The 18,642-nt window shown below is 37.5% G+C and overlaps 1 protein-coding gene across 1 annotated transcript; it reads right to left on the reverse strand.

The window, feature by feature from the left end:
- Nucleotides 1–12,041: 12,041 nt before the first annotated feature.
- On the reverse strand, nt 12,042–17,234 carry LOC120532949 (GTP-binding protein Di-Ras2). Its single transcript, XM_039759468.1, has 2 exons — nt 16,921–17,234; nt 12,042–13,686 (listed from the first exon to the last, which is right to left on the reverse strand). Exon 2 carries the CDS (start codon nt 13,657–13,659, stop codon nt 13,060–13,062), a length of 600 nt encoding a protein of 199 aa, XP_039615402.1. The 5' UTR covers nt 13,660–13,686; nt 16,921–17,234; the 3' UTR covers nt 12,042–13,059.
- Nucleotides 17,235–18,642: the final 1,408 nt, after the last annotated feature.

Below are 18,642 nucleotides of genomic sequence, written 5' to 3' on the forward strand. Positions count from 1 at the left end.
CAGAAAAATACAAATAAATATGTAGTACATAAAATGAACAAAATAGGTAAAATGAATTTATGTTTGAAGACCAGATATTGCTGTTTTGGATGCAGTTTTGATTGACTTAGTAAAAAAAGATTAAGCTACACTACACAATTGCTACTGTAAATGCTACCTTTGCCATTGTTTGAGTATTTTTCACACTGTTTTTTGTGTTTTTCTCCTCATTTGCTGTTTTGTTCAGGTGATATTTTATTCCAGAGATCAAAGATGGCTACAGTATTAGTAGCAGTGGTAATAGGCTTCAGTGTGTGATCTCACAGGTTGCATTTCTGACCATGGAAAAGGTGCCACGGTTATAGTTATGACTGAGAGCTTTTCTGGCATTTATTACTGTAGTTTACAGACTAGAGAGATTTCATTTTCTTGCCGAGGTTTGGAACCTGTTACCACATTTACAAAATATTTTTGTCTTTGTATCTCTGTGTTTTGTCTGTTTCAATTCTTTCTTATAGTGATTTTTCCAGCACTGCGGTATCTGTATGTACTCTTAAACAACTAGTTTAATTGAGCAGGTTTCTCCTAGGTGATTTTAGCTGAAACACTGCACAAAAATTTTGTAGACAGCTATTTTGGTGTTACCCCCATGGATGTTGGCACCTGGTATGGACTGCACCCTACGCTCCTCCCTTGTAACACCACTGTGCTTAAGACCACGTGACATTAAACAGCTTTTCTAGCAATTTTCAGTCACAACCTCCATTTACATAATGTTAGCGAGTCACGGGTAGTTGGTGACGCACTGTTTTGAATACAGTTGTGTATTGTGAAATGCCCAGCAACTCAGCCCAACTAGTCTGTGACTATTTTCAATAAAATCTAACAGCATGGATTTTGTCTTCAGTCATAGTGGTGGGCTCCGTGTAATGAAAGTTGATGACCAATGACTGCTCATTACAATTCATATAATGCAGCAATGAGGAATAAGGAATATGGGTATTTTTGGTCTCAAACAGAAGAGAGTCTCATCTGCCTGATGTCTTGTGTTTTACATACCACAACAGAATGGAAAAATGAAAAAGCAGGTTGAGATTGCAGCTGAACTCACTGTAAATATTAACCCTTTGTACAACACCAGCTTAGTCAGGCAGGATGTTATTGGCTGTCACAAAAAGGGCTGAGCAGTACTGTGCTTGAAGATCAGCATGTAATTTCTAAATCTGGCATGCCCAGCAATTTTCAGTAATGTAAATTGACGTGGTTCTGACATGCCCTACGACTAAAAGTGACATTAACATTGGCTTTAGTTATGCCAGTTGGAAACCCTATTAAGAAGTCAACTCAATCAGATACTGTGCGTACCCAACTAAATAAGCTGATTATAATTTTTGATCAATCATTAATTTCATAATTATTGTTTTAATTAGGGTCTGACTGATCCCACCGTGGTAAAGGACCCTTTGAATTAAAATTTCCTTGTCAGGACCTACTATAAAATAAACATTGAATGACTATTGAGTAGAGATGTGTTTTTCTCAATAGTATGCCTGATACGATGAAGTGCTGATTCCCTGTAACGACTTGGGTTATAAAGATGGGTAAGCATATGTAGAACATATTGACAAGTTGTGCTGTTGAAGCAGAAACCTTTGTATTTCAGGCGTTTTGCCATTCAGTTTGATTTTAATAGGCTAGAAAATGACAGTGAGTGGAAGCTTCATCTTCTGAGGAATTATGTTTTAGACCACCCACCAGCTGTTTTCTTAACCTTATGCATATCAACAATGACCCCAGCCTCTTTTCATGAATGATAGACAGTTTCATTGCATTCTGAGTGTACAGATCAATGAATGTTTAATTGATGCCGTGTCAGTAGAGAATACAAATTTCAGATGAAGTCTTCAGATAATAGCCCACTCAACATAATGATTTTAACTAGGCTATCCATTGAAATCCTGCTGTTTTGTTTTAAAAATCTTTATAAGTAATGCAATGTAAAGCATACAATGTACAGGGTGGCATGGTGGTGCAGTGATAGTGCTTCTGCTTTGCAGTAACGAGACCAGGGTTTGTGTCCCATGTCCTTTCAGCATGAAGTTTGCATATTCTCCCTGTGTATGCATGGGTTTCTTTTCGGTGCTCCAGTTTCTTCCCACAGTCCAAAGACATGCAGGTAAGATGAATTGGCATTGCTAAATTAGCCTATGTGGTGTGTGCACATGCATGAGTGTACTCACCCTGTGATAGACTGGTGCTCAGTCCAGGGATTTTTTCTGCATTATGTCATATGCTTGGTAGGATAGACTCCAGCCCACTGTGAACCTGATCAGGAGTGAGTGGGCTGAGAAGATGATATTGTATAATTTATTAAGGGGGTTTACCCCTGCTCGCTTCGCTCACCAACCCCCCTGCCTGCAATATGCGCCAGCAACTTCACATCTGTGCCGTTCACAAACAACAAAACTTTTAATTCTCGCAAATAGGCCTCTTCAATGGGAAGAAGCACTACTTTTACTTTACCTGATGTCAACACGAATTAGACGATCTACAAGTCTCTAACTTAAAGTATAAAGCCGCACAATATCTACATACTTCTGTCATATCACCTGTGTCCATATATTTGATCTCTTTTCGCTTTTACCTTTTCGTCAATATTGCATTGGATTTTGATTCCGTGTTGCGACTTACATTGTGACAATGAAATGTATAACTGCCCGTGAGTGAATATCGTTTCTTTCTCTCTACACGAACTGTGTATGACAATAGCATTCACACAAATGAAAAATGATTGAACCATGTGTGTGGTTGTAAATGTTTTAGATGTGGGCAGGACTTTTCCAAATCTCTTTGCATAAAGTCTTATCTCGTGGGGCTTGGAATTTTCTCTCACATGATTTCACTTTCACCAAACAACCAATCTTATAATTCTTGCAGATATGCCTCTTCATTGGAAAGAAACACTACTTTTCCCTGATAGCAACACGAATTAGATGATCTACAAATCTCCGACTTAAAGCTTAAATCCGAACAATATATTCAATCTTTTTTTAACTGTTCCATTATTTCATTGAGTAATAATTTCTATTTGCGCTAATGCGATCTTTACTATCAGTTTAGAATTTTGGTACTTCCATTATCTCTAACCTGCTCTGCATGTGTATCGCACCAACGTTTTTGAATTCTTTACAATGTTCTACTTTGTCATCAACTCTTTTATTTCTGGCCCCGGGCGTGGTTAAATCCCTTGGCACAAAGTCGTGAAAGTGTCTCTCCTCAAAAGATCACGTTTCATTGCAGGATAAAAAGTCATGGGTCCCAATATTTTTTTATTATAATAGAGAGACATTTTTCTACAGGAGGTACCTGAAGTGTTTGCCAGTCAGTCCACATGTCCTTGTCAATGAGCTTGATATTTCCTTATGATTATACAGTGCCCATGTCTGCCATATATCCGCATAGGCCACTTACCTCTCTTGCTGTAATGTCTGTGTACCTAGAAATACATTAACTGTGTAACTGAGATCAGCATTATTGAGAACAATTGCTCTATTTATTTGTGTATGTACATTTATACTCCAAGTGTGTTGTGAATAAATCAGGTTTAATTAATGACTTCTGACTTGTTTACTTAAACTTTAAGATGCTTTAATTTCCTAAACCTATCCAGGCCACTGTTTTTACTTATGACTCTCTGTAAAGCTTGTGATATTCCTAAATGATGTTAAACATATATAATGGGCAAAACTAGATGGCACATTGATGCAGTGGTTAGTCCTCTTACCTCACCAATTCAAGGTCCTAGGTTCAAATCCTATTCCTAGCCACTGTCTGTAAGGCATTTTCACATTATCCCCATGTCTGTCTTGGTTTTTCTCGCTGTATTCCAGTTTTCCATTCACATTTGAAAGATGTGCTCAGTTACTTACTTAAGCCTATAGTTCCATGCGTAGCATAGGCCATCAATGACTCCATGCCAGAAAGTTCAGCTCTACACTATTTTTCTGTCTCTTTCTAGTAGTGCCATACTCTTTTAGTTCTGTATCTGTGTCCCACTTCAAGGCATTTCTTGGTCTGCTGCTTTTTTTCCTGAGAATACCATGTCTGAATCTACCTAGTGATGTTGGAAGCAGGTTTCCTAAGCTTGATAATTGACTCTTATCCTGCTTTTTGCCACAGGTCTTCATTTCTTAATTTGTCAGGCCACTGCTTGCTCATAAACCTTTATAGGCAATTGTTGATAAAAGTTTAGATCCTCTGTTACATCCTTTTGGTCATTCTCCATATTTCTGCAACATATAATAGAACTGCTTTGATATTAGAATTGAAGATCCTCAGTTTTTTTGCTGTTGATATTTTTCTGGAAAAACAAATATTATTTCCAATCTAGTAATGGCATCTCTGTCTTTACCTCACTGTTTATCCAATAGACTTCCCATGCATATAAAGAAGTTCAACTCTTCAAGGGTGTCACCGTCTTCTCTCCAAATGTTGTAATTTTTAGTATTGATTATTTTGAACTTGGACCTCTTCTTGCTGATATTCAGTCCTATTTTGACTGATGTGGCTGCCAGATGTTTTGTCTTATCCTGTATTTGGCTGTAAATGTGTAGGAGAAGGACAATATCATCTACAAACTCAGGATCATCTAGCTGTGTCCACAGAGTCTACTGTATCCCATTCTTCTTCCCTGTTGTAGCTGATTTCATGATCTAATCAATCACCAGGACAAAGGAAAAGGTTAGGAAAAGGCATCCCTTTCTCAGCCTAATTTTGACTTCAAAGACTTAAAGACATTTGGAAGACATGTAGTTTAGCTTACTTCTTGATTCTAAGTTAGCTCACTCTGGGTGTTCAAGTGAGTGGGCTCTGAGATTAACAGCTGTCTTACGCTTTCAGAATAGTATGGAGGCTTGTCTTATGAAATTAAATAAATCAAATACTTTAGTCATTGATCAGTCTTAAGCAAAATGTATTGTTCAACAAAGATACTTACACCAGTAGCATCCATGGGTTTGTGTCAAATAATACATTTTACTTCAGACTGATAAATGACTAAAATATTTGATTTATTTTTCATATTGAGAATTTCATAAGACAAACCTTGACAGTTTGGTGTCAGCTGTACCCAGGCTGATTGTGTGAAAGACATTAAAATCATTGGTGTACACAGGTAAGATCTCCCTTTGGAAAATGTTTTTGCTAAAATTCCATGCTCTCCTTTAATTGTCTGAGTGTTTGGGCTTGCGAGTGTCCTGGATAAAAACCAAGATCCAGGCCTTTAATGACCTCTTAGGTATAGCCATCAGCACTGTGTCTGTCTGCTATGAGAGTTTCGACCTTGTCGAGACATTTACTTACCTCGGCAGCGACATTGATGTCTCTGGTGACTTTCTATGGATTGAGAGAGCATGGGAGTCATGTGGTTGCTGAAAAAGGATGTGTGATGCTCCTGATATCTGTGCAAATGGACGAAGGTCCGGGTCTTTACAGTCCTGTTGCTTCCTGTCTTGCTATATGGTTGCTGGTTGGAGAAATGGATGCTATCCAGTGACCTGAGACGAAGGCTGGACTTGCTCAGTACTGTGTCTCTTCAGAGAATCCTTGGGTACCACTGGTTTGACTTTGTGTTGAATGAGTGGTTGCTCATGGAGTTCTGAATGAGGCATATTACCTGCATTTTGAGAGAGCTTCAGTTACGGCACAATGACCATATGGCGCGATTCCCCAGGGATGATCTGGCTCAGTGCATGCTCCCTAACCTGACTTGAGCAAACCTTAATTGCTATTAAGTGGCTTGGCTGGGGCCTTTGACTGACTGACCTTGAATACTGTATTAGGTAAACTGGTGTTATTCAAAAGAATGTTTATTTAAGGACAATAAGGATGTACCTGCAAGGAAACAAATGTCTGAAATGTGTATGCAGAATATACAGTATGTGTTGGGAAAATGAACTTAATAGATGTCACAATTCTTATATTGCATCAGGTAAATGTGGAAACAGAAAAAAGCTGTCAGCAAAAGGGAAATTCCATAAGTTATTTAAAATGTCTAATGATGAGCTCAGAACTTTATATGTGGTTGTAACAAACAAAGTGCACAGAGGTAGTACACATCACTTCAAGAGAGGCCCACTGGATTAACAAGTTAATTAAAAGGTCTCAGTTATGGTACACACTCTGGACGCCCTGAAGGTGGTAGCAAATGAGTGAGTTTAAACAAAACTGAGTGCTATTATGAATAGTGTTGGACATCCTATGTCTGTCACACTAACACTAAGGACTTTCATCCAACAAATTATTCAGCAGAAGTGTGTCAAGAAACACCATGGGGACTCCTTTATACCAACGGCAATTCACCAGCATAATGCCTCACTATGACTGTGACTACTAATTGAGAAGTTTTTTGCTTTTTTTTAATTGTTGTTCCTTTTTAGTTATTCCGTTGTGTGTTCAGAATATAGTGTGTGTGCAAATATATTTATTTATCTGTATATTTATGTATTTTTTAATGAGCTTCCCCTGTGATAAAATAAAGATCTATCTATCTATCTATCTATCTATCTATCTATCTATCTATCTATCTATCTATCTATCTATCTATCTATCTATCTATCTATCTATCTATCTATCTATCATATAGTGTCTTTTCATATCTATCTATCTATCTATCTATCTATCTATCTACACCCGTCTATGTGTTCTGACTGTGTGTCCATTACTGGCAGTGATCTTGAATGAAGTGCAAGCGGTAGCAGGAGGCGAGGAGGAGAAATGAGGCAGAAAACTAATATTGACTGATGTGACCTTCTACTTGTTCAAACTGTGTAATAGAATATCATCATAAACAATTAACCTGGGGATCTAGTTTAAATACTTAAATTGTATTAACTATGCTACCCACTAAGTAATCAATGTAGACCTCAGCTTTAACATTTGCAGGACATCATCTATTGGTAGGTATTTTGTAATGCTTGTAGTAATAAAATGAATTGCATTTGTTGTTCCAACAGATGGCACATCATAAACATTTGCAATAATAAAATGCATCACGGCGAAGGCTTGTGATGCGTCATCTGTTGGAATGACAAATGCAATGCATATGTCTTTTTTATATGCCACATGGTATGGGATTCATGAAAAGTAGTGTAAATGTTTGTGATGTGCCATATTTTGGAATGACAGAGACACAGCAACCGGTTGGGCACACAGATACTCAGTCACTTATACTGTGGGTTGCACTTATCTTTATTTACAGCATAAAAACAAAGGCTACTTTGGGTAGTAAAAGTCTGATGTAAAACTGTGAAATGTACTTGCACTTCAAATAACAGGCTGCTGATGAGGACTGGCTGAGGTACAAGCTGCCATCTTGTGAGCGGGGTTTTTTAGGTTTGGGATCCAAGCCTTAGTAATACATGTTTTAGGAGTTAAATGTAGTTTTTAGGCCTGTTTAACTGACAGGAGTGCCAAAGAGGGGCATGTGTGTAAATTTTAGTATAGCTGGGAGTTTGCCTTAAAACAGTCATTCTTAATATTTATTCCTCCAAGGTCCCACAGTGTACCATGAGAATATGTGAGGGCCTCCTACACAAATCATTATTTTTACCCTCTTGTACTTTTACTACTTATTTTTGAATTTATGTTTATTAACAATAGCATGTTTGTTGCTAATGCTATTACACTCTGTGTTTTAAGCATAATACAAAATTAATAACCCATTTCAAAAAGAGCCTTATGTTTTTAGCACATAAAAGTTATTTTTACTAATGCTTGAATTTCTTAGTCACAGCATAAAGAAAGTAGGCATTTTTTGAGCTAAATATTAACCAATATGTAACAAAACACGAAATTTGTCACTACAGATATTTTTGATAGCAGCAAAAGCTGCTCAGTTCTCGTATGGTTTAAGTATAACTTTTTTTTAATTAAGCATAAAATGATTAAGTACAAAAAAACTCTAAAGTAATTTTTAAAAGCCGAATTAATCATTAGACATTTTTTCATAATTTTAATTACAGAAGCTCCTCTAGATCAGCACTGGAGCTTTCCCATCATTGTGGTGGGCTGGCGCCCTGCCTGAGATTTGTTCCTGCCTTGCACCCTGTGTTGGCTGGGATTGGCTCCAGCAGACCCCCGTGACCCTGTGTTAGGATATAGTAGGTTGGATGATGACTGACTACTGGCTTTCACATCAACAACAGCCATTTTTAACACAAGTAGAAATGCAAATGTGTTTTCAATCCACATACAGTCAAGACAACAGAAAAGACAAAATCATTGTGTAGGGCTATGGCAGCAGTCACGCAAGCCATGGAAGGAAGGCCAGCCCTGCCACCTGTGCTTCTTTAAAAAGTGAGCGCAGTGCCAGCCAGCATGACTGATGTTAACCTACCATTTCTTTTATGAGGTTTTCAAATATTGTCTCTTATGCTAGAACACTAAAGTTATTTATGGCAGTGTGGTATGTCACGTTTTTCTTGTGCGGTCATTAGGAGCTGCTCATTCCCATTCTAACTACAGGCTAATAGCTGCAATGTGCTGTGCTGCACAGGTAAACACAAGTGTTCATTAAACCCCAAAATAGTGTTGGCATGTGGAGTTTCCGTCCGATCTCTAACCGGGCACGATATGGACACTGGAAGCACATTTTAATGCCAGGTGAAAATGTAATCCAGCTAACATATATGCAAATACAATCTGTATGTAAAATGCAGGAACACTAACAGTCATTATGGGCCATATGTAACATGTTTTGAATATTGATTAAGCAGACCACTTTAAAAAGATCCTAAGGTTACATTCAGCCCAGTGGACTTAAGTTTGACATCACTGTCGTAGCTTCATATTTAGTAGTTTAAGTATTTTGCTGCTACTTTTTAATTATTTTCAGTCAACTTGTGACTTCCCTGGAAGTGTACTGAGACTTCCTAGTGGGCTACGGCCTCCCGTTTGAGAACCACTGCCTTAAAAGAGCTTTTACTGTATTGGATCAAGAGAAAATTGTAAATTAAATTGTTTATCTTAATTAAGGGAAGAGGTGATATTTTAATTATTTGTGATTTTATTTAGTTCTGTTTATTCTGTAAGGGATTCCCTCATGGAAAATTGGTAATCCAGTCTTACCCAGTTGGCTGATTTAAGGTTGAGAAGTATAACGCCTGGAAGGTTTTGTGTAGTGAGAGTGTGGTTGTCATATTTATTTGTTTATTGTTTGGATGTCAAGTTAAAGGTATTGGCTATTTCTTGTTTAATGTAAAAATGTGAATTCTACAAACTCTCATGTTCTTATCCTCTTATGCAGATGTGTATCTGAGACTTCTTTCTCTATCCTGGTCAGATCCAGTTTGTCCTCTTCAAACAAAACAGTAAGAGACACCTTTGTATGAAATCTTCAGTTTCTTGGCAATCTGTCACATGGAATAACCTTCATTGATATTAAATAATAATAATAATAATAATTCTTTATATTTATATAGCACTTTCTCACTACTCAAAGCGCTTCAGTGAGTGAGGAGCCATTTCAACCACCACTAATGTGTAGCATCCACCTGGATGATGCAATGGCAGCCATTTTTGCGTCAGTACGCTCAACACACATTAGCTGTTAGGTGGTGAATAGGTGAGAGAGATAGCCAATTAGAGACAGGGGATGATTAGGGGACCAGAATGACTCGGCCATTGGGGGAAATTTATCCTGAACATTGGGATACACCTTGTTTTTTGAACTTTGGGGATGCCAGTGTCTTGTAAACCCAGTGAATAGAATAACAAGTGGTTCTGATTCAATTACAAAGGTTTCTTTAATAATCAATTAGTATTTATACATGACTAATTAATATATATTTTTTTATTTTTTTACATTTTTCTTTTATAACCGAGTATTAATTGGGTTTCTTCGACCTTTTCCTCTGGATACTGAATTTCAATTAGTTTATTGGTTAGTCTTTTCAACTGCGCTGGTGACTGAATATTCCTCTGACTCATTGCAGACTCACTCTTTTTCTTTGTGAATAATACCTTTTAAAACTTTCACTACAACTTGGTGTATGCTTGCCTACTGGTAAACATTATGGTCCCAAACTACAATCTTCAGTGAATATGATCAAGGACTTGCCCAACAACATTTTATGGCAGAGGTGGGATCCATACCTATGCCATTCACAAGACTGCAAATTGAATCCTGGGCTTTGGACCTATGTCAACGTTTTTCACTTGTGAAACATTTACACTGTTGTCAACAGTAGGTTGAATAAAACCTACTATGCCTAAATAGAGCTGAATCAGTAACAGTTGGTGTCTAAGTATGAAAATGGTCAAACAGGGACATGTGTTTTATTGCGTAAATTATTAAAACTGTCAATAAGTGAAAAAGTGTTTCATTCTTTCAAACTCCCCACTGTCTTCTTACATTACAGCTATACGACATCACTCTCAAACCTGTTTGATCTAATTCAGGATTCCAAAGGGTTGGTGCCTACCTTGGGAGTGTTGTGCCCAGGGCAGGAACCAACCCTCTGTCCATCACAGAGCCAACTTACATGAAGGAAATTTAGAATCACCAATTAGCCCAACATGAATGATTTTGGGACATGGGAGCCTTTAAACACATCACACAGACATGGGGAGAGCATGTAAACTCCACACAAAACACAACTGGGCATGGGAGTTTAGCCCAGAGTGCTGGATCTGTGAGACAATAATGCTAAACAGTGTGCCATTTCACCTTACATTAAAGAAAAAAATAAATAAATAAATAAATAACAGAACAGCAAGTAAATATCTTTACATACTTTATTTAAGTAGCATAATATCTGCAAGATACAGCTGGAAAATAATTTGATATTTGTAGGCACACATGAATTATATACAAGCATATAAGTCAATCCATTTACAATAACATAACATAGGTAGATAAAATAAATAGTACTGTTTCTTTCAATCAATATACACTTTTCTGTTTAAAAAATAATAGCTTTTAAAAAATCATTTTCTAAGCACTTTCTCTGGCTATATAGTTTCCATTCTGGGAAAAGCTTTATTTCTATATTTACTATACATACATAATAATCAAACTGACTTAGGCTTTTTTTTCCATTTAAAAATTCTAAAGGACCAATTCACATTGTTGCACATATAATACAGAGGAGCTGCAAATTACTTGCTTTTAAAATATAAGTTAAAGTGACTTTAGAAAGATGCTTAATGCAACAGTGTTAAAACAGTAAAAAAATGTGCAGCTCATAATTATGAGATCTTGCTATTGGTAAAAAGTATACAGGCATGAATTCCAGAAAACGAAAAGTCTGACCACTTGTCAAGCAAACTAGTTAAATTTCTTTCAGGTAAATGTGACTTTTCATTTTTCTCATAGACCTATTTAATTTTATGAAGACAACAGAAACACTTACAGTAAATACAATCGAAATCTGACACAGTGCAGTTAAAACAACTGAGAAGCACATAATTACATAAAGAGGATTTGTTCCTACAGTAAGAAAGATATTTGAAATGAAATTGTATAAAATTAGCCTGAAAGGCGATTAACCTCACAATAATGACATATTAAGCATTTGCCTAGGGTGACTTTGAACAAGAACAAAAAGCACCTTCTTCGACCCAAGCAAATCAATAAATAAGTAAATAAATAAATACACAAATACATATAAACAAACAAACACAAATCAGACAAAGTGCTTTAATCAGCAAATGTCTTTGCCCTTATTCATTAAACCTGGAAGAAGAAGAATATGTATATATAAATCACACGGCCAATCTGGGTTCTATTCCTGTTAATCAATAACTCAGTTTTTCATCAGGAAAGGTGATATTGATAGGCGAGTCTCCCCCAGCCCTCCACCATCGTCCTCTGTAATTTACACCCAGCCCTTATGTTACAGCATTGAGCTTCAACCACGTAACAGTACAAGTGCAGCAGACAGAAATTAACTTTACAGCACTCAGAATGTACAGCTTTTTCCTCTCTGGTACAGGCAAACACTTTATAAATCTGAGTTCATATTATTAGTTTTATTAATATTAATGTCCCTGCATATTTAAAGCTTTTTATAACATTGCAAAGAGGCATAAGCTGCAGCTAACACATATTTTATACTAGAAAAACACACACAAAAGAATGTGCTTTTTTATTATTTCTGTTATGCAATCCTCCATTCAGTGTTGAAAAACAAACACATTAATATTCATAATGATTACAAATGCCCCATGTTGTAGCAGCATTCCTGGTACTACAGCAATTGTCCTAACTTTCCTAAATACAATTTTAACATGTATGTATTTAACTAATTACAAAGTGCAAAGGGACTTCATTCATTTTAAAGATGGTATCTTAAGATAAAACTCTTGGACAATATCTAGTATGTAGTTTATTCATTTTAGAAAGGCTTGGTGTGCAAAATGGAGACAAAGTAAGTGGAAAACCAAACCAGCAAACTATGGCAAAGTGAAAAGTCCATTTAGGAATTCCTACAAAACCAATTGAAAATTTGACTCCATTTATATTGCTAGAATTAGGCATTGTTCTCTGTTACCGTAAAAAACATTAGGATAGATAGATAGATAGATAGATAGATAGATAGATAGATAGATAGATAGATAGAGCAAGTTCCCTTTTAAAGCTTTTCATTTCAGTTGCATTTAACAATTTATTTGCTCCCTTGGCATTTTAACTAACTCTTACATTCAAGCCAACAGGAAATATGAATCCACATTAAAAAGATTATGCTCAGACATATTCTTCTTTTCTGTTTTCAAACGCTGGATTTCATTTTGCATTCATTGTGTGAATGGTCTTTACACTGTATATACTAACTTCAGTGTAATTTTTGTTTGTTTTATTTTCCAGTATTGCAGCTCAGGAGTATTGATTTATTCAAAGCTTTTTAAGGCTTTGCTGAGGCAGATGAATTGGTGTTTTGTTCCACATTAAATATTAAATAAGGTTATGTATTTTGAGTAACATCATTTGCATTTCTGTATATAATTTCAGAACATACTGGTGGTACTTTGTCAGGTGTCATGCTATCGGAACATCCCCAGTTGCTCGTTCTAACAACAGTCTCACATGACTACACACTTGCCCTTAAGTTTTTCTTTCCGTTTCTGTTGCTTGTTCTTCTTTCCATCAATCTGAAGGCTCACTGTCCTGCGTTTCTCCAGGTTAAGTAGCTCTTGGAAGAGCTCCTTGACGTTGTGGTTGGTCTTGGCTGACGTCTCCATAAATGCACATTTCCACTTCTTGGCCATTGCTTCTCCATCACTGGTCTCCACCTCTCGGTTCTGAGTCTCATCACACTTATTCCCCACTAGCATAATTGGAATGCTCTCCACATCCCCTTTGATTTGGCAGATTTGTTCAAAAATTGGCTTTAGCTCCTCCAGGGACTGCTTGCTTGTGATGGAGAAAACAAGGATAAAGGCATGACCCTTGGAGATGGACAGGCGCTGCATGGCTGGAAACTGATGGCTTCCAGTTGTGTCTGTGATTTGTAAGGTGCAGATGCTTTTGTCACAGCTGATCACCTGTCGATAGGTGTCCTCAATTGTGGGGATGTAGCTTTCCCTGAAGGTGCCTTTCACAAACCTCAGCACTAACGAACTCTTGCCTACACCTCCTGCTCCAAACACCACCACTCGATAATCGTTGCTTTGTTCTGGCATGGTGGCTTAATTGACAATTTCCAATGCCTGAAATATTAAATCAAAAAAGATATTGAAGAGAGATGAAGGCAGACAACATTCACACAGCTGATTTAACTTTGAACAAGTACATCGGTTCAACAGTACATTAAAAATCTATGCAGTTAATAACTAAAAAGACAAGTGAACGCTTTAAGAAGATGGGCACAATCCAGAAACTGTACATTCTTATATATTGGTTTAATGATGTTTTGAAAAGCAAGGATGGGGGTCGATTTGTTTTCAATCCTATTTTTTGTAAAAATGCATCTATTTGTATGGAATGATTACAATAAAATTAATAAAATTTAAAAAAAAAAGAAAAAAAATGATGTTATGAAAAGCAACAGTAATTAGTTCTATATCTAAAAGAGACGTTTTCTAAAGGGACTTACACTCATCTATGCAACCATTCATATTCCAGACCTCTTTAGCCCAGTTTATAATTGCAGTGGTCAGACCTAATCTCATCAGGTGCAAGTTCAGAACCAAATATGCAAGGCACACTCACTTAAACAAGGCCAATTTAAACTCATCATTTAACCTAACCTGTATGCCCTCGGGAGGAAAAATTAAAGTATTTGGAAATGATGGGTGCAGATGCAGGGGAATGTGACAGCAACCTGCCCTAGATCTGAATTCTGCCTCCTATAGCCATGAGACAGTACCAATAACCACTGCATCATCTCATACGTCTATTTCAGTCCTTTTCATCATCACGGAATGCAAGGAATCCAAAAATACCCTAGCAGTATCAGGAAAAAAATGGAAACCAGTACTGGATGGTGCACTGAGAGTCATCAACTAACCAAAAAAACATGTCATTGGACTGTAACAGAAAACAAAACCAAACATGTGGAAAATATGGCCATCTCACATACAAGGTTTGTAAGACAGGAATGGAATTGCTCTCCACATACATTCTGTATGTCTTTATTTAATCACCTCTACTCTTCAAATGTGTGGTTATATAACCGGTCCTATTTAAATACTGGGCTTATATTGAAGAAAGAGCCCTGAACCCTCATAGTGTGTAATGTATCTGACTCCTTCTTCAGGATAACCAGCCTTCATCAAAAGTGCACCACTGTAAGATGACAGCTAGGTTATGGCATTAGTCCATTACAGCAAACAGTATCACTGTATTAATACCTATGAGATCAGTACTTTTAAGAATATTGATCTTGGTAAAACATGAGTCTAAAATATACCAAATATAGGCATTGCAGGGCATAGAGTTTGAGTAAGAAAGAAAAAGATCAGCATTTTGCTGTATTTCAAACAGGATCATGTTCAATCAGCATATCTGACTTTTACATTAAAAATGTCAGTCCTAGCGGATATGTAATCATGTACATGCTACACAGTCTGAACAGTAACATAAATTTACTTCTTAATTAATTGCATAGCAATTATCACTACAACAGACCTTGCAAATTTCTCTCTCTCTCTCTCTCTACATGTTCAACCACCTTGTAAATGGGGTACAAGAACAGAAGTACATGTCAGTAATGAGCTGGACTGGTATAGTATGAGGCATAAAGCTTTGGCGCTGACATAAATCTTCCATTGTCTCACCTTTTCTAAGACTTTGACAGGCTTTGATGCTAAAACAAAATGTGGGAAATGTTATTTTTTCAGAACTTCTGTTCCTCATTTCATCCTCACTTATGAAAAAGGCTGGTTTGACAGTTAGCGGTTGATCAAGGTGCAGCCTGTTCATTGACCTGCATGTTTGTGCACATGCAACACAGCTCTCAGACATCTGCACTTAAGTGCTTACAGCTTCATAGACTGGCCAAAACGGAGCATTAGCTTTTCTCCCTAGATATAAGGGGGGCACTGTCCAAAATGTGAGTAACAGCATCCTGTTACCTGCTTGAAATCTCCTCCACAGATCTCTCAGTCATAGCCATTCAGCTACATACGCCTGCTTGCCGTTTTCTGACACTGTCTTGGATATCTATGCACTGTGCAAGTGACTGGACTACTCCATACTTCTCTTTTCTAATCTGCTTATCCAGTGCAGGATGTATTTTTTTATTCCATCAGGCTAAATAAACCGATCTCCAGTTCCAGGACAGCTTTCAGGATTTTCAAAGTGCTTGTGTGCAACTGGATTTTACCCTTAATGGTGACTTATGAAATGGTGTGTGGGAAACTCTTGGCAGGTTAGCGGCTATTAATGTTTTAACTGTTTAGCTTCCTTTAAAGATTACTGGAATTTTATGCTTGAAAATTCATAGTTTTTCTTTGGTTTTACATTTCACAGTATTGTAAGCTAGAGTAACTTCGATAAGAAGCTTTTTCCGAGCCAATCTCAATGAATGAGAAAAATATTCTCAACTACTGCACGTAATTCTAAATAATGCATTTGTATTCGTGTGCAAACAATATTCTGAATCGCCTTACAATTAACTTTACCAATTCAAGTGTCTGCAAAGTAGAAACGATGTGCAAAAGATTTAAATATTGTACAATGAGGACAACTACCATGATTGTTTAAAACAGTTAATGCATTTATTATATATAATACACAGTCGCCATATGAAAACCGCTATTCGGTGCACATGGAATCGCATGTTCAGGATGAACTGGGATTCTGATGACTCGATTTGTCAGCGCACTTATGGCATCGCATTTTCCCAGTGATCGGATTATTCCATGTTATTCTCTGATGCATTGAAAAAACGCAATATTAAGTCGTAAATCCACATTTTTACGCCGACATCTAATCTCGGAAAAGTAGTACATCGAATTTAACAGTATAAAATACAGCTTAGAGTGCGAAAATGCCAAAGCACTGTTATTTATGAGTACTTTTTCGTCGTAGAAGCGTGTTATCTAAATAATCACATAAAAGCGGCTACTCCACGCCCAGCTGCGCGCTACCAAACATCGAGCCTGCCTGTTATTCATTAAACGGCTATTTGAATACGTTCATATGTTTTAAAGACATTTTTACAAATATTACGCATTTCTATTGATCTAGTCGCTATTACAGCTCCTCAAATGTGCTTTTACGAAGTCTATTAAAATCGTCGCACTCTTATTTACAGTCCTTTAGCGCGGTGCGCAGCCCAGGAGTACTACACCCCTGAGGAAGAGCTTAGTGCGACAGACCTCCAGCACAGCAAATGGTACGCTTTGAGCTCCGGGAATGTAAAGTTAACACGCCACATCCAAAACCACATAAGATCGCGTACACACTACTGCTATTAAACACATTATGAAGTAACTTACGCTTCACACTGAATGGATTCCTCGCAGAATGAGTCCTCACACCTCACATTGTAAGTAGCCCAGTTAAATGTAAGTCCGTTGCTCCAGCCCAGCAGCTATGCTCTAAGCGTTTCTGTTTCTTTCTGGCCCTCCCATTCACACTCGCCAGCACTCCGTTAATCCGCTTGCAAAGCCATAGGCGTGCTGGTTTTTGGTATTTATAGCCGACTCTCTCTCTCTCACTCTCTCGCTCGCTCTCGGAGGTGTCTTTCCCCGTGACGTCAGCAGGAATTTCACTCCCCCATACCCTTTCTGCAGCCTGTCACCTGCTCAGCAAGAGAGTCCCTAGTGTGCTGCACGGAAGAGGGATGTGTCCTGATGGGGAGTGGGGATGGGAAGAAAGATGATGATGGAAGAAGACTAAGAATTGGACAGGGTGTACGTGACTGGTCTGATTCATAGAAGGAGTCTCTGCGCCGTTAAAAAGACAGGCCAGTAAGGAAAGCGCTGGGTGCGCGTGCTTAATATTAATGGCTTAGTGCGCGGCTGCATATCATTGCACTTCAGGAAGAAAGAACGCTTCCAGATGTTCCCTTACATTTCACTTTTACTTACTATCTTCTTTTGCCATGTGCAATGTGTTGTTCCTAAATGAAAAAGAGAGGGTATAAAATTAATCCTGTTTAAACTGCACTTCTTAAAAAGCTATTTTTAATATCGTTGTAACTCTTTTTTTCTTGTGCAATGTAAACGCCTGAAACAGGCTACAGAAATCCAAGGGTTAGCTAAAGGTGTTTGTGTCGATTTTTAACATTCACACGTTTAAAATCTAAGGTGCATAGAAGTAAAGAGTAACTGCAACCAACACACTTTTGCAACCAGTATTATTACTTACGTAGGCTATTTGACTAACAACTTTATCCAAGACGGTTTAGAACATTTGAAATACATTTGGCTACATTTGTTTTTTCCCTCCCAATTGGAGCACAGGCAGGTGAAGTGATTTCCTGACGGTGATACAGCGTCAGTGGAGGAATTTCAACCCGGAACCACAGGGAAATTTTGGAATGTGTATTATTAACAGGTCTTCGAATTGGGAGGTGCTCGGTGGTACAGAGTAGCCTACCGGCACTTCTTCATTTTTAGAAATTGCCTACCAGCACTGTTCGGTGCGTACTGGCAGTCTTTTCAAGCATACCGGCATATATCCCTTTTATCAAGCCAGTTTGTTTATCGAATAAAAAAGTATTGTGACACTTAAAACTCCATGAGGATCCACCCTAACCCCACATTTCGATGCAATTTTTAAAAGTAGCGCAATTTGAAACTGTATGGACCGGGACTCCTTCCTCTCAAACCAATCTTACATCAAATGTTAAAAGTGTTCTAAAGTCTGAGGAGGGCTCCGCTGCTCTTTGATTGCATAAAGCAGTCAAACAGAGAACACTGGCACTTCTGCATATTCACTTCAGGCACTGTTAATATATTAGCTATATTAAAAATCGGGACAAATTATCTATTACTTTATTACTTTGTAGCAATATAAATAAATGCTAGACACTCTCAGCCAATGGCTTAACAGCTGAACTGTAAAACCTAAGATGCCAAGTTTAGTTCCTTCTATTGACTCACTGTATAACTCAAGGAAGATACGTAGGCTGGCAGAGGTTCAGTTGCATAAGAACGTAAAGCTTTTCACAAACAACAAGGGACGATTACAGATCCCTACTGCTCGAAACATCA

Source organism: Polypterus senegalus, chromosome 7 (genome assembly GCF_016835505.1).
Source record: "Polypterus senegalus isolate Bchr_013 chromosome 7, ASM1683550v1, whole genome shotgun sequence".
Classification (NCBI taxonomy): Eukaryota; Metazoa; Chordata; class Cladistia; order Polypteriformes; family Polypteridae; genus Polypterus; species Polypterus senegalus.